Consider the following 13,799-nt stretch of genomic DNA (forward strand, 5'->3'; position numbering starts at 1 on the left):
GGCATGGACCTATAAAGAAAGAAGGGTCGCGCAAGGACTACGTCATCCAGCTCACATTGCGTATCCGCGCGTGTGCGCGTGTCATCTCATTAGCATCTGTACTTTGGCCACGGCACACCTCTCCCAAGTGTTCCGTGGCCAAGGGGCTGTTCCTTGCTGGACTACGGATGGCGTGGTCACACTAGCAAAACATTCTAGACTTTAGTATGCAAATGAGCTTGGGCACGGGGCCGCAGCCCTAGTGTGAGTGGCCCCTTAGAATAGAGTCCTAGCCTAGAATAGAAATTGACTAGAATCCGGGGTGGAGTCCCAGAGAAAGTACCAAGTTCCTTTAGGTCGGGTTGGAGTCCCGACGTGGGTACCAGAGACTGTTCATCTGATCTTAAATACATTGCACTTTCTATTTTACTCATTTCTTTGCCTATGTTTTCTTTTACTTATCTATTATTTTATTTTATTGTATGACAATGTTTATATGTGAAGCACTTTGAGTCTGCCTCGTGTATGAAAAGTGCTTCATAAATAAAGTTGCCTTGCCTTGCCTAACACTAATGTGATCATCTAACAATCAAATTTGATCATCTAACACTCTAATTTCATTATCTAGGACTCTATTGTCGTCATCTAACACTGTCATTAACTAACACTCTGTTGTCACCATCTAACACTCCATTGTCATCATCTAACACTCCATTGTCATCATATAACACTCCATTGTCATCATATAACACTCTATTGTCAACGTATAACACTCTTATGTCATCATCTAACACTAATGTGATCATCTAACAGTATTCGTGAAGGTCTAGATCCTGGTGGATCTGATCACCTTTACCGCATCACTTCCTCCCCCTCTCTGGCTCACTTCCTGTTCCTGTCCGCAGCACATCGGCATGGCCCACAACTACCGCAACGTGAGCCAGGCGGTCCAGGCGGTCCGGGACTGTGGCTACGAGATCTCCATGGGCCTCATGCCAAAGTCCGTCGGGCCCATCACCTTCTGCTTCACAGGGACAGGAAACGTCTCCAAGGTAACGCAGGGCTGGCCCCGCTCCGCCCCGCATCCTCCCAACGCTCCACCCCTTCGCATGATCACAGAAAGCCCGGGCCCTCCACGTCAGTCCAGCCGTGTGTCCCCAATGTGTGAGTCTCCTGATGGCCCGTCCCTCCGTCTTCATTTCTCGCTGTTTGTCCTGCAGGGCGCCCAGGACATCCTGAACGAGCTTCCTGTGGAGTACGTGGAGCCCCCCGAGCTAAAGGACGTGTCCCAGACCGGAGGTACGGATCAGGGCTGGACCACTGGGGTACCGGTTGGTCAGGGGAAGGGGGTAGGCCGGGACCCCGTAGACCTGGACCCCGTAGACTGGGACCTCGTAGACCGAGACCGGGACCCCGTAGACCGGGACCCCCACCCCAGGGCCTGTGGAGGTGGGCTGTGCTGGGTCCCCTGCTCACGCTGCTTCCTGCTTCCTGTTTCCTGTCAGACATGACCAAGGTGTACGCCACGGTGCTGAGCCGCCACCACCACCTGATGAGGAAGACGGACGGCGTCTACGACCCGCTGGAATACGAGTACCACCCTGAGCGCTACACCTCGCACTTCAGGACCAGTGTGAGTCCCCCCAACCATGACATACTGACCCCCCCGAACAGTGACCTACTTTGTACTACTGACCCCACCCACCCACCATGAGTCATCTCCTATGTGTCCTCCGTACTACAGGTGGCGCCGTACACCACCTGTCTGATCAACGGCATCTACTGGGACCCCCAGACCCCCCGCCTGCTGCGACGGCTTGATGCCCAGAAGCTGCTGAGGCCGGTCACGCCCTCTTCCTCTGCCACCGAGGGCTGGCCAGAGCTACCGCACAGGTAAACTACAACCCAGGTAGAACTACAACCCAGCTGGAACTACAACTCCCATCCACAGCACAGGTAGAACTATAACTCAGGTAGAACTACAACTCAGGTAGAACTACAACCCAAGTAAACTACAACTCAGGTTGAACTACAACTCCCATCCACATCACAGGTAAACTAACACTGAGGTAGAACTACAACTCCCATCCACAGTACAGGTAGAACTACAACTCAGGTAGAACTACAACGCAGGTAAACTACAATTCCGGTCGAAATACAACTCCCATCCACAGCACAGGTAAACTAACACCCAGTTAGAACTACAACTCAGGTAAACTACAACCCAGGTAGAACTACAACTCCAATCCACAGCACAGGTTAACTATAACTCAGGTAGAACTGCAAATCAGGTAGAACTACATCTCCCAAGCACAGCACAGGTACACTACAACTATCATCATCTTACCTCTCTCTCTCTTTCTCTCTCCCTCCCTCTCTCCCTCTCCCTCCAGACTGCTGGCTATATGTGATATCTCGGCGGACCCTGGCGGTTCCATTGGGTTCATGACTGAGTGCACCACCATCGATAAACCCTTCTGCATGTACGACGCGGACACACACATCGACCACGACAGGTGAGAGCAGCTGGGGGTTAGACAGTACAGAGACAGGTCACTAAGGATCATGTAGGGGTTAGATAGTACAGAGACGGATCACTAATTATCAGTTAGGGGTTAGACAGTACAGAGACTGGTCATTGAAGAACAGGTAGGGGTTAGGTGTTTGAATGTGTTCAAAATTCCAACATGTCTGAGTAAATCTCTTGAGCCTGTGGACCCGCTAATATCTGGTCCTTGTTCTGATCCTGGTTCTGAACCTGGTCCTGGTCCAGCGTGGAGGGGAACGGGATCCTTATGTGTTCCATCGACAACCTCCCGGCCCAGCTCCCCATCGAGGCCACAGAGTACTTCGGAGACCGGCTCTTCCCCTACATCTGGGAGATGGTACGTTCCTCTCTGTATCGTCTGACCCACCCCTTGATTAGTAGGAGATGGTACAGTCCGCTCTTCATGGTCTGACCCACCCCTTGTTCCTAGAGTGTCTGGCAGAAGGTTCGCTCTTCTCTGGAAGTTGGTACTTTCCTCTCTCTGTGTGGTCGGACCCACTGGACATTACCCAGAATCCCCTTTATGCTGGGTCGGTGGCTGGGTGTTGGAATAGCCCGACCGACCTTAAAAAAGCGATTTCAAACCTTCCGGTACCGGCATGGCAGCTGGCAGTAGCAGACATGGGATGCACAAGTTGTTTTGTGTTTTAAACTTGTAGTTCAAAGCCCGTTTATTTGCTATTGTTGACTGTTAGAACCAATGTGAGGCACTTTGGGACGTGTGTACTTGAGGCTCTAAATAAAACCTTTGACTAACTGACGGTTTGGTCCTCCTCAGCTGCCGTCCGACGCAACGAGGCCGCTAGACCAGGAGGAGTTCAGCCCGCAGGTCCGAGATGTAAGTACCCCATAACCCTAAAGTACCCCCCTAACCTTAAAGTACTCCCTAACCTTTAAGTATTCTCTAACCATTAAGTAAACTCTAACCGTAAAGTACAGCCTTACTTTCAAGTACTCCCTAACCCTATGTTAGCCCCTATCCCTGAGGTACACCCTAACCCGTAGGTACACCCTAACCCTAAAGTACATCCTAACCCTGAAGTACCCCCTAACCCTGAAGTACCCCCTAACCCTAACCTTTCTCACAAGGAAAGCTAGATGCTGAAAAGTGATTATCAGTGTTATTACTTTCCACCGGTTAGCTGGTTCTAGTGAAAGACGTTGTTGTGGTTCATCCTCAGGCTGTGATCACCTCCAATGGGAAACTTACCCCCAAGTTTGAGTACATCGAGAAGATGCGAGAACGAAGGTACGACTTTATCCACTCTACATGTGGTCCGATTTATCTATGATAGAATGTACGTTGATTAATCCCAGTGTCTGCTTCTTTATTTAACCTGTTAAGTTTGAGTTACAAAGGTTATAAAACGAACATGTTTTGACTCAACGATTCTTTGTAATGCGACCGATGAGTGCTGTAAAGATAACACCACAGGTAAAGTTTGTGTGAGGCTGTCAGTGCTAACGTTTAGCTCCCAGCATGACCTGGTAGCTGGTGCTAGTCCTGCTAACCCGCCCGTGGTGTTGCTTTGTGTGCTCCTCAGCTCTCACCCCCCCGTCGTGTCTTCTGAGATGTAAACTGATATTAAAAGCTAGCAAAACATTGCCACAACATTTATAAATGGTTCTAAGTAGTGCTGTCAGTTTAACGCGTAATTAACGGCTTTCCTTTTTTGATTGCGCGATTAACGCTATTTTGGCTTGGCAAACGTTGTCGTTTTTTCACCTGCTGTCTAGCAACAACTAGTCACGTTAGAAAAACTACAACACCATACCAGATCTAGCTACACCGGAAACAAAACAACAAGCACGCCGCACAAACTTCTTGGGGCAAGCAAGGATACGGAGCGGTTGAAGAAAAACTCCTTAAAAGTGTGTGTGTGTGTGTGTGTGTGTGTGTGTGTGTTTGAGTGTCACTCTGTTTGAGCCTGCACGAGAGTTCAATGCTGTTACGTCCTTCTGACCAATCGCAGTTCAAGGCCCACCTGGGCTGTCCCACTTCGGGAGGGGCCCCTCGGTTACTCCCCTCTCAACAAAATTGACTTGGTTGCGACGTTGTGTCTGTTGAGTGAGTGAGAGGTTGCGGGGGCAGAGCTCAGGCTGCCGGACGGCGCTGCAAGGAACTTTAATAAACGCAATATTGTTATCCCGCAGTAATCAGCCCGACAGCCCCGAAACGTTAACGGCCCACCGGGAATTCTCCCGATTACCACTCCGCCACTGTGTGTGTGTGTGTGTGTGTGTGTGTGTGTGTGTGTGTGTGTGTGTGTGTGTGTGTGTGTGTGTGTGTGTGTGTGTGTGTGTGTGTGTGTGTGTGTGTGTGCGGGCGTTATTCGATAGCCTGTTAATGTGTATAGGCCTACGTATGGTAGGAATATTCATTAAATTCATTTAAATAATAAATGTTAAAGTATTTCCCATCTTTGCTGAGCAAGAGTTTTGTTCGAAAGTTCAGTGATTGAAACAAATAAAAGCCTGGGCTATTGACGATTTACGATAGGCCTACCACTGCGGGTCTCTCTTCTTACTGTCCTTCTCAACACTCTCTGATCTCACTAAAAGGCTAGCAGCACGAAATCAAGGGATATTTAGAATAAAAAAAAGGGGGATTAATCGAGAGTTAACTATGACATTATTCGCGATTAAATATTTTAATCGCTTGACGGCACTAGTTCTAAGAAATCAGATGATTTCAATCTGGAAGGTTCCATCGCCCCAATCAGATGTCTTCTAGAAGGAGATGTTCCCCCAGTTAACTTCTAGAAGGAAATCTTCCTCCTGTTATTTTCTAGTGGGAGATGTTCCACCAGTTAACTTCTAGATGGAGACGTTCCTCCAGTTATCTTCTAGAAGGAGACGTACCTCCAGTTATCTTCTGGAAGGAGATGTTCCTCCAGTTATCTTCTAAAAGGAGACGTACCTCCAGTTATCTTCTGGAAGGAGATGTTCCTCCAGTTATCTTCTAAAAGGAGATGTTCCTCCTGTAATCTTCTATAAGATGTTCCTCCAGTAATCTGGTGTTCTCCAGTGTTCTGTGGAGGCTGTAGGCCGGCCTTGGCTCCTCTGGTGGGTAACAGTTGAAGAGCCTGGAGGCTGTAAAAGGCTTAAGGTCCTTGTGTAAGCCTTAAGCTCTGATGAGGGGCCGTTTGGACGTTGGTCCGCTGACCCCTGGGTCTGGGGACACTGGGGACATCACAGCGTCTCAACAACTGTCGCCTCCTTTCTCTCCAGACAAGCGATGCTAGATCATAATCCTCTTCTTTCACTTGGCCTTCTTAAGATATGTAAAACTACTTAAGTCTTCTTAAGATATGTAGAGTGGGGCCCAAGTTGTTTTTTAATTAAGACTGTGCTAACATAGCTTCTGCACGTGTGCCCTGTCCTGTCCAATTAGCACTGAGGGGGGGGGGGGGGTCTCTGTGTGTCTGTGCGTGTGTGTGTAGGGGGAGAGGGGGTCTGACTGAGTGTGTGTGTGTCGAGGGGGAGCGGGGGTCTGAGTGTGTCTGGGGGGAGATTAACTATCTTAAAAGTCATCAGAGATGACAACATTGTTGTTTGGTTTAACTTTAATTCTCTTCCAAAATTTTACTTCGAATAGATGCCGCTAAAAGACATACACAAAATATATGTAAAAGTTAGTTTGTTCAATGGATTAATTATTATCATGTGTTATTCATACATGATAATTAATCACATTTATACAAAGCTCTCAAGATACCAAAAAGCCGTGTGTGTGTGTGTGTGTGTGTGTGTGTGTGTGTGTGTGTGTGTGTGTGTGTGTGTGTGTGTGTGTGTGTGTGTGTGTGTGTGTGTGTGTGTGTGTGTGTGTGTGTGTGTGTGTGTGTGTGTGTGTGTAGTCGTTAGTTTCATACAGTATGAAACGCAAAACGACTGCACTTTGTCGTCCAAACTTTTACTTTGAAAAGCACAGGATGTTGGCGCTAGGTCAAGAGCAAATTAACTATGTCTGACGACTCCGTGAACAACACTCATCTGAGGTCGGTATTAAAGCATTTGGGATGTGAAGTGAATGGAGCGCTTATCGGCGGGGTTAATGGAGCGGTGGAGCGGCCGCACCGCGGTTGTAAACGCCGACCTGCTTCATACGGCTCGTTTTTCGCTGTATTTTTAGACCCGTGTTTTTACGTTACACGGCTTGAGGAGTCTAAAAAAATCTATACCGGGCAGATCTCTCGTGCCACGAGCCGGTTTGGAAGCGGCATCATATGTTGCGATTGAATTCAATACGTCCTGATTCGGACGGTTTCTGCTCCGTTACTGAATAAACCGTTTACAAATTCAATTCCTTTTTTTTATATTATTATTATTATTATTATTATTATTATTATTATTATTATCATCATTATTATAAACACTCAGATCAGAGAATGCCCTAAATATATCGCATTTCTAAGAATAAATAATGATTTGTTGTTGCCATTCGTTTCAGTTTCCTATAAATGTCTCTATGTATGTGTATATTATATATATATATGTGGTGTGTATGTATGTATGTGTATCGTGTATGTGTGTGTGTGTATATATATATATATATATATATATATATATATATATATATACTCCACACTTAATATTCAACTTTGTAAAGTGTTTAATTAATACCGGAGCACAAGAAGAGCTTTAATGTGCTAACAAAATATAACTAATGAGCATTCAAAAATATTCCGATATTAGTTTAAGTGTCTGAATATAGATGGTTTGTTTCATAAATGGAAAAGATTCACATGAAAATGTATTTGACTGTTAAAGAAACTCAAAGACTTTGTTGTGGTTTGAGGGGGTGAAGCGGGTCTTATCCTGGGGGTCTAACCCTGGGGTCTAATCCTGGGGGTCTAACCCTTGTGTTGTAATCCTCGGGGTCTCCAGGGAGCAGGCTCAGATCCTGAGTAAGGAGGGCATGAAGAGGGTCCTGATCCTGGGCTCTGGCTACGTCTCCGGCCCCGTGGTGGAGTACCTGACCCGGGACCCAGGGACCCAGGTCACTGTGGGTGAGGAGGAGCATTGGATCATCCATTCATTCACGTGTTCACCCATTCATTCATGTGTTCATAAGGAATCCCAGGCTGGTATTGGTCACTTCATGATGACATTAAAGGTGACATATTTTAGCACCAGTTGTGAGTGTGAGTAGACGCTACAAGCCGTTGTAGCAAACGTGGCTCATCTGTCCGTCATACATCTAGGTGGACCTGTCAACCTGTGACGTCAGAAGAGGCAGATTCTCAAAACGGCTTCTAACGGCTAATCCCACTCTCACCTGGTGGTATAATATGTCACCATTAGTAGTGTGCTCCTAGCCACTCTATTTATAGAAACACAACCTGCTTCATAAAGGTCCCCGAGCAGGAAATGAGTTGAACAGAACAGACATCAGTATCATCTGAACACGAAACCACAAAGCGTGCGGCCGCTCTAGACCTCTTCACTTGTCAGTTGTTCTCGTTGAATTGGTCCTTGAATCCTGAGCAACTCTGTGTTCTTCTGTCGGCTCACCCCTGTGTCTTGTTTCCGTGGCGACGGTTTCCGTGGCAGCGTCGGCGATGCTGCAGCAGGCGGAGGAGCTGGCGGGCCGGTACCCCAACACCATCGCGGTGATGCTCAACATCAGCCAGGGGGGCGAGGAGGGGCGGCTGGACCAGCTGGTCCGGGACCACCACCTGGTCATCAGGTAGACCCTCATGTTATAATATAAATATATACAATAATAATAAATATATATGGTCAGGGACCACCACCTGGTCATCAGGTAGACCCTCATGTTATAATATAAATATATACAATAATAATAAATTATATAAATATATATGGTCAAGGACCACCACCTGGTCAGCAGGTCGACCCCCATGTTATAATATATATATATATATATATATATATATACTGTGCGTGTGTGCATGTATATATTTTATAATAATAATATGGTCAGGGACCACCACCGAGTCATCAGGTAGATCCCCATGTATATCTCGACCATATCTCAATTATTGTGTCTCTAACTGATGTTTCTCAGGGTGACACAAGGTATTCTTCTTGCTTCTGGAAACATTGGACCCGAAGCTTGTATGTGTTTTAAATGTGTTTGTATTATAATTGGTAATGCCTAATTTGCATCCTTCTTAAATGTTTTGCATTGTTTTTATATATATACAGTGTTTCCCGCAGGATTTTTTTTCAGCAGCGGTGGTGTGGTCCCCGATCCCTCTAGGGGGGTCCGGGGGCATGCCCCCCCGCCGGAATTTTTTTGTACCCTTTACATTGGAATGCATGAATCTGGTGCACTTTGAGAGGAGAATATGCACTTAAATCCTATTCAAACAGTCCTGTGTATTACTGTAGATGGGATTATTGGTGTTGTAACTTTGCCTTTTGTGTCTTCATTTACAGATTTGTATATTTTTGTATAGTAATATTTAAACAAAAAATGCCACAACGCAAATATAATTTGTACAATTTATTTACAGATTTTTGCCTAATGCTTAAACACTAAACATGGTTGCTATGCCCAAAGCATAACTGTTTTTTACATAAGACACTTTGTTCAAAAATGAAATCTCCTGCAACAATGGGCCAAACACATCTTTTTAAATTATAAACCTAACTAAAATTTGAAAAGAACACAGACTCACACACATAAAAAATAAAGCTAATTGAATACCAATCAGTGTGAGCCTTAAGGTACGGCCACACCAAACGCGTTACCCGCGTACCACGCGTATAAAATCGTCAATTTTTCCATAGGGAAGCATTGGTTTACGCGCGTATGAGGTGCGTACACGCGTATCATGCGTACCAAGCAACATTTTACTCGCGTTATGGGGGCGTATGAGGCGCGTATATATACGCGCGTACATATACGCGCGTACATATACGCGTGTACATATACGCGCGTACGCGAGGAGTTCAAAAAATTTAACTTCTTACGCTCATACGCGTGATACTTAGCCGCAATAGCCAATCAGCGTGGAGCTTGACCCGACGTCACTGGCAGAGAGTAGTGACCCTTGCACAGAAGCATACGGCCGACATCTTTCTTTATTCTGGGTGGAAATAGTAACATAGTTACGCCATTAAATGCGTTTATGGAAACATTTTTAGCGAGAAATGTGCATTTTACTTTCATAATGTTCACTCGGTGAATGTGAAGGATGTTTGGTTTGATTGAAGAGTGAACGCTCCGTTCACTTGCATGGACAGAGTCTCTGGTTGCTAAGCAACCTCAACGTCTTGGCGGACTATTTCTCTGCCGATCAACACTACGAATGCTGGAAACACACCAGACACACCATGTGAAGTTATTTAACCCGATTATTGTTATTTATATCCGAGATTATTTAATCTAACCCGATTCAAGCTCTATCATGCACCCAGACACAGCGGCGTTTGGGTTTCCTTCCTCGGACTCCTAAATCCAGCGCAGCCACAGGCGCGTAGCTGCGTATGTAGGACCATTTTTGACACAAAATGGTCAAGCAACATTTTAGCTGCGTTACGCGCGTACATGGTACGCGGGATACGCTTTTGGTGTGTCCGCACCTTTAGCAGGGCCGTGCAGAGACCTTTGGAGGGGCAGGTGCTCAAAGTTAAAAAAGGGGCACATGGAGCACGCATTTGAAACACGATACAGAAGCATACCTTGCTATACAACCGGTTGAATTGTAGCAACCCATATTCATAAAGAATGTAACATGGAATCACAACATATACCATATCATTGTACATACTCATATATTTGTTAGAGGTCAGTGCAAAGCAAAATTAGTCTCTGTTTTACCTCATGGGTACATAAAACACACACACAAACACAGTGAAATTTCCTACCTTTTCAAAAATTTTACTGTATAGCCACAAATTTAGGCTAATCCATTCATAATCTGCCCTTTATTATTCCTAGTGCTACTAATTAAGTAAAAAAATCGACTTTGCACAAGACAACAAGGTTCTAAAAGTTATATAATTTGTATGTATAGCTATTATATTTAATTTGTGTGTAAATGTTATAAATAAACAAGTACTGATGTTTAAATGAGAGGTTGAGAAAATCAAAACTCAAATTCTTCTATTATTGTTGTATTTATACTGTAGGCTAATAGTCCAAAATTGTGTGAATATGCATATTGCATAGTTTTAGTGAAATAACATAGTCTATAATAATAATAATACATTTAATTTAGAGGCGCCTTTCAAGACACCCAAGGTCACCTTACAGAGCATATAGTCATCATACATTTTGTAAAAAACAAGACATTGTGGAAAAAAATAAATAAATAAATAAACATAAGCAATAATAAATAAATAAAACAAAAACAAGACAAAACAAAAGAAAAAAAAACAATCAAAACAGTGATCAGTTAGATGTTGTGTGCGAGTTTGAACAGGTGAGTTTTGAGTTGTGACTTGAAGGTTGTAATGGTGTCTGACTGTTCTATGTGTGGGGGGAGGGAGTTCCAGAGCCTGGGTGCTGAACAGCTGAATGACCGGGCACCCATTGTAGTGAGTCGTGATGTGGGGATACATAGTAGTCCAGCAGAGCCTATGCCTCATTGCCTCTAGAAACATAGGGAAAAACAGCTTGACAGTAAAATAACACATGATATCTCTCTAATGCACTTTGCCCATGACAAGAGAAACATACAGAAACAACAACAAAAAAAGTTTGTACTTTTTCCCCACAGCAGGCTGTGAGTGGTTAACTAGCGGCTATAATTTGTGAGAGGTCTGTGTGCAGATTTGGATGATACAGAGGATGCTCATTGCTCACTTCACTTTGTCAGTCATCTTGCAAGAATACACCGTGCACAAACGAATACCGCTGCAGAACCTACTCACCGGACCAGTTGTTCACTCCCTCGGGTCTTCTTCGGTTTAACGAGACTAGTAGTGGCCGTCTCCAGCAGCTTAGCGAGCAGGGCACGTCTGGGCACGTCAGGGCAGTGAGGGCAGCGTGAGGGTACGTTGTGGATCATGTGACCGACCAAGGTAGATCTAAATTATTATTATTATTAATTATTTTGTTTTATTTATTATTATTTTGGGCCACAGAGACGGACTTTCTCACACACACACACACACACACACACACACACACACACACACACACACACACACACACACACACACACACACACACACACACACACACACACACACACACAAACACACACTGACAAAAGGGCACTTTGGGCACCAAGGGGCAAAGGGGCAAAGGGGCAGGTGCTCAAGCCCCCTCCGCCCCCCCCTCTGCACGTGCCTGTCCTTTAGCACTACAAATAGACCTCAGGTGAGCTCAGCTCCTTTGTGAGACAGTGAGAGTCAGGGGAAGAGGACAAGAGAGCGATGATAAGCTTGAAAATTATAAAATAAATATAAGTCATACATAATAGAAACTATTCATGATCTTTTAAGAAGTCCTTAGGTTTTTTCCCTGCATTTATGCTAATGACCACATGCTTACAGGCGATTAGCACAAATCCCTAACTAAAATACGTGATGAAAACGGATTTTATATGGCAATAAAGAACAACATCGGATCTAAAAGTATGGATTCATTTTTCAAAGTTCCCGAAAATACCTAGGCTATAAATTCCTGACTGGATATAAGCTCCTGTAAAGGCTATGAGTGATCCCAAAAAGAGCGACAACACGCACACACACACAGGCCTACACACACACACACACACACACACACACACACACACACACACACACACACACACACACACACACACACACACACACACACACACACAATACTAGAGGAAAAACGGCACGGAGGTTGCGGTTTATAGATACAATAAAATGATTGGGCTCAGAGGGTTTTTAACACTGGTGGTCATGTAGCGACACATTTTAGCAACTTACTTTGCTAAAATGCTAAAATCTCTCTCTGTCTGCCTCTCTCTCTCTCTGTCTGTCTCTCTCTTTCCTTCTTTCTTCGATCTTCCGCTTCACTCGCTACTGCTAGAATCAATGTAACTTTGCAACCGTGTAGGGTAGCCTACTGCCAACAACTGCCACACTCGCTGTGTATTTTTCTTCTTAGATGTTGGTTACGTGACGATGTGCCGCGTGCTGCGCAATTGACGTTACGCGCTGTACATTTTCTAAAAGGAGCAATGTAAAAAAAAATAAAAAATTAGGAGAAGGATTTTTATTGCAGCGGCGGAGAAAATTCAGCAGCGGCGGCGTGCCGCTGCTGTGTGAACGTGGGGGAAACACTGATATATATATATATATATAATATATATAATTATTTTTAGATATGTACTGGGCTGTCTTTGTGGACATTCCTGTGTCTTGAATAAAGTAATAATAATAATAATAATAATAATAATAACTAGAAAATGCATTTCCTGCAGAAAATTAGGTGAGTGCTGTAATACAAAGTGAGGTTGAAAATATTTTTTAATAAAGCCACATAGATTAAGACATGAAGAAATTATAAATGGCTTAAATCAAGTGAAGGGATTTGAACAAAAGTCTAAATGGAGTAAACACTGTCAACATGCACACCATTTAAGAAAAATAAAGTGAAGCTGAATGAAAAGCGCAAAGCATTGCTAAAAATGCAGAAATGTAAAAGGTCAAATGTATTGCCCTCCTCTGCTGGTGTTTGTGTGTGTGTGTGAGCGCATGTGTGTGTGTCTTTAAGAGAATAGCGAGCCGGTGTGTCATTAAAAGTAGCCCAATAGAGCGGGAAAAGCAGCCCAATCTGGCAACACTGCCTGAACGTCCTCCAACAGTAGCCCAATCCAGTGGGGAAAAACACCCAATTTGGCAACACTGCTGAACGTCTTCACGCTCCAGCGTCAACGTTAATCAATGAGACCAACTGAAAATGAAGCCGGTATGAAACTAAAACGGTTACCGGTATTCTGAATAAAGTTTAAATGATATCGAAATTCCGTTTAGATATTATTGAAGATACAAGTGTGTAGATTTGTTAAATGGTTTGAACGAAGATAAACGATTGAAAATTGATTTTAGTTACGTCTTAAACAGTTGAAGTACCAGAGGTTGGTTCTGCCGTCATCCCATTGACTCCCATGATAAAAAAAGATAATATTTTAAAAGTAGAATATCTTAAAAAGTATAAAATATTTAAAATAATCTGAAAAGAAGTGAATGGAGTCTCTAGGTGAAAATTTGAGGAAGGAGATGGGTCCCAAAGTTTGTAGAGAATAAGAATGAAAGAAAGAAAGAATAAAACTTATGAAGAACAATGGTTAAGCGCTGCATGCAGCACTCGCCTAAT

The 13,799-nt window shown here is 44.2% G+C and overlaps 1 protein-coding gene across 4 annotated transcripts in view; it reads left to right on the top strand.

Moving 5' to 3' along the window:
• Window positions 1-13,799, top strand: part of aass (aminoadipate-semialdehyde synthase) — a 29,800-nt gene that overhangs the window by 6,320 nt on the left and 9,681 nt on the right. For all 4 annotated transcript variants that reach the window (XR_009527228.1, XM_060060615.1, XM_060060613.1 and 1 more), the window contains exons 6-15: window positions 885-1,031; window positions 1,200-1,278; window positions 1,485-1,612; window positions 1,724-1,872; window positions 2,373-2,495; window positions 2,753-2,864; window positions 3,306-3,365; window positions 3,709-3,776; window positions 7,415-7,536; window positions 8,081-8,216. Coding sequence is in view for 3 of the 4 variants with exons in the window: in XM_060060615.1 (XP_059916598.1) it covers window positions 885-1,031; window positions 1,200-1,278; window positions 1,485-1,612; window positions 1,724-1,872; window positions 2,373-2,495; window positions 2,753-2,864; window positions 3,306-3,365; window positions 3,709-3,776; window positions 7,415-7,536; window positions 8,081-8,216 (1,124 nt within the window). In the remaining variant the exon portion in view is untranslated. The remainder of the gene's footprint in view (window positions 1-884; window positions 1,032-1,199; window positions 1,279-1,484; window positions 1,613-1,723; window positions 1,873-2,372; window positions 2,496-2,752; window positions 2,865-3,305; window positions 3,366-3,708; window positions 3,777-7,414; window positions 7,537-8,080; window positions 8,217-13,799) is intronic.

Source organism: Gadus macrocephalus, chromosome 9 (genome assembly GCF_031168955.1).
Source record: "Gadus macrocephalus chromosome 9, ASM3116895v1".
NCBI lineage: Eukaryota > Metazoa > Chordata > Actinopteri > Gadiformes > Gadidae > Gadus > Gadus macrocephalus.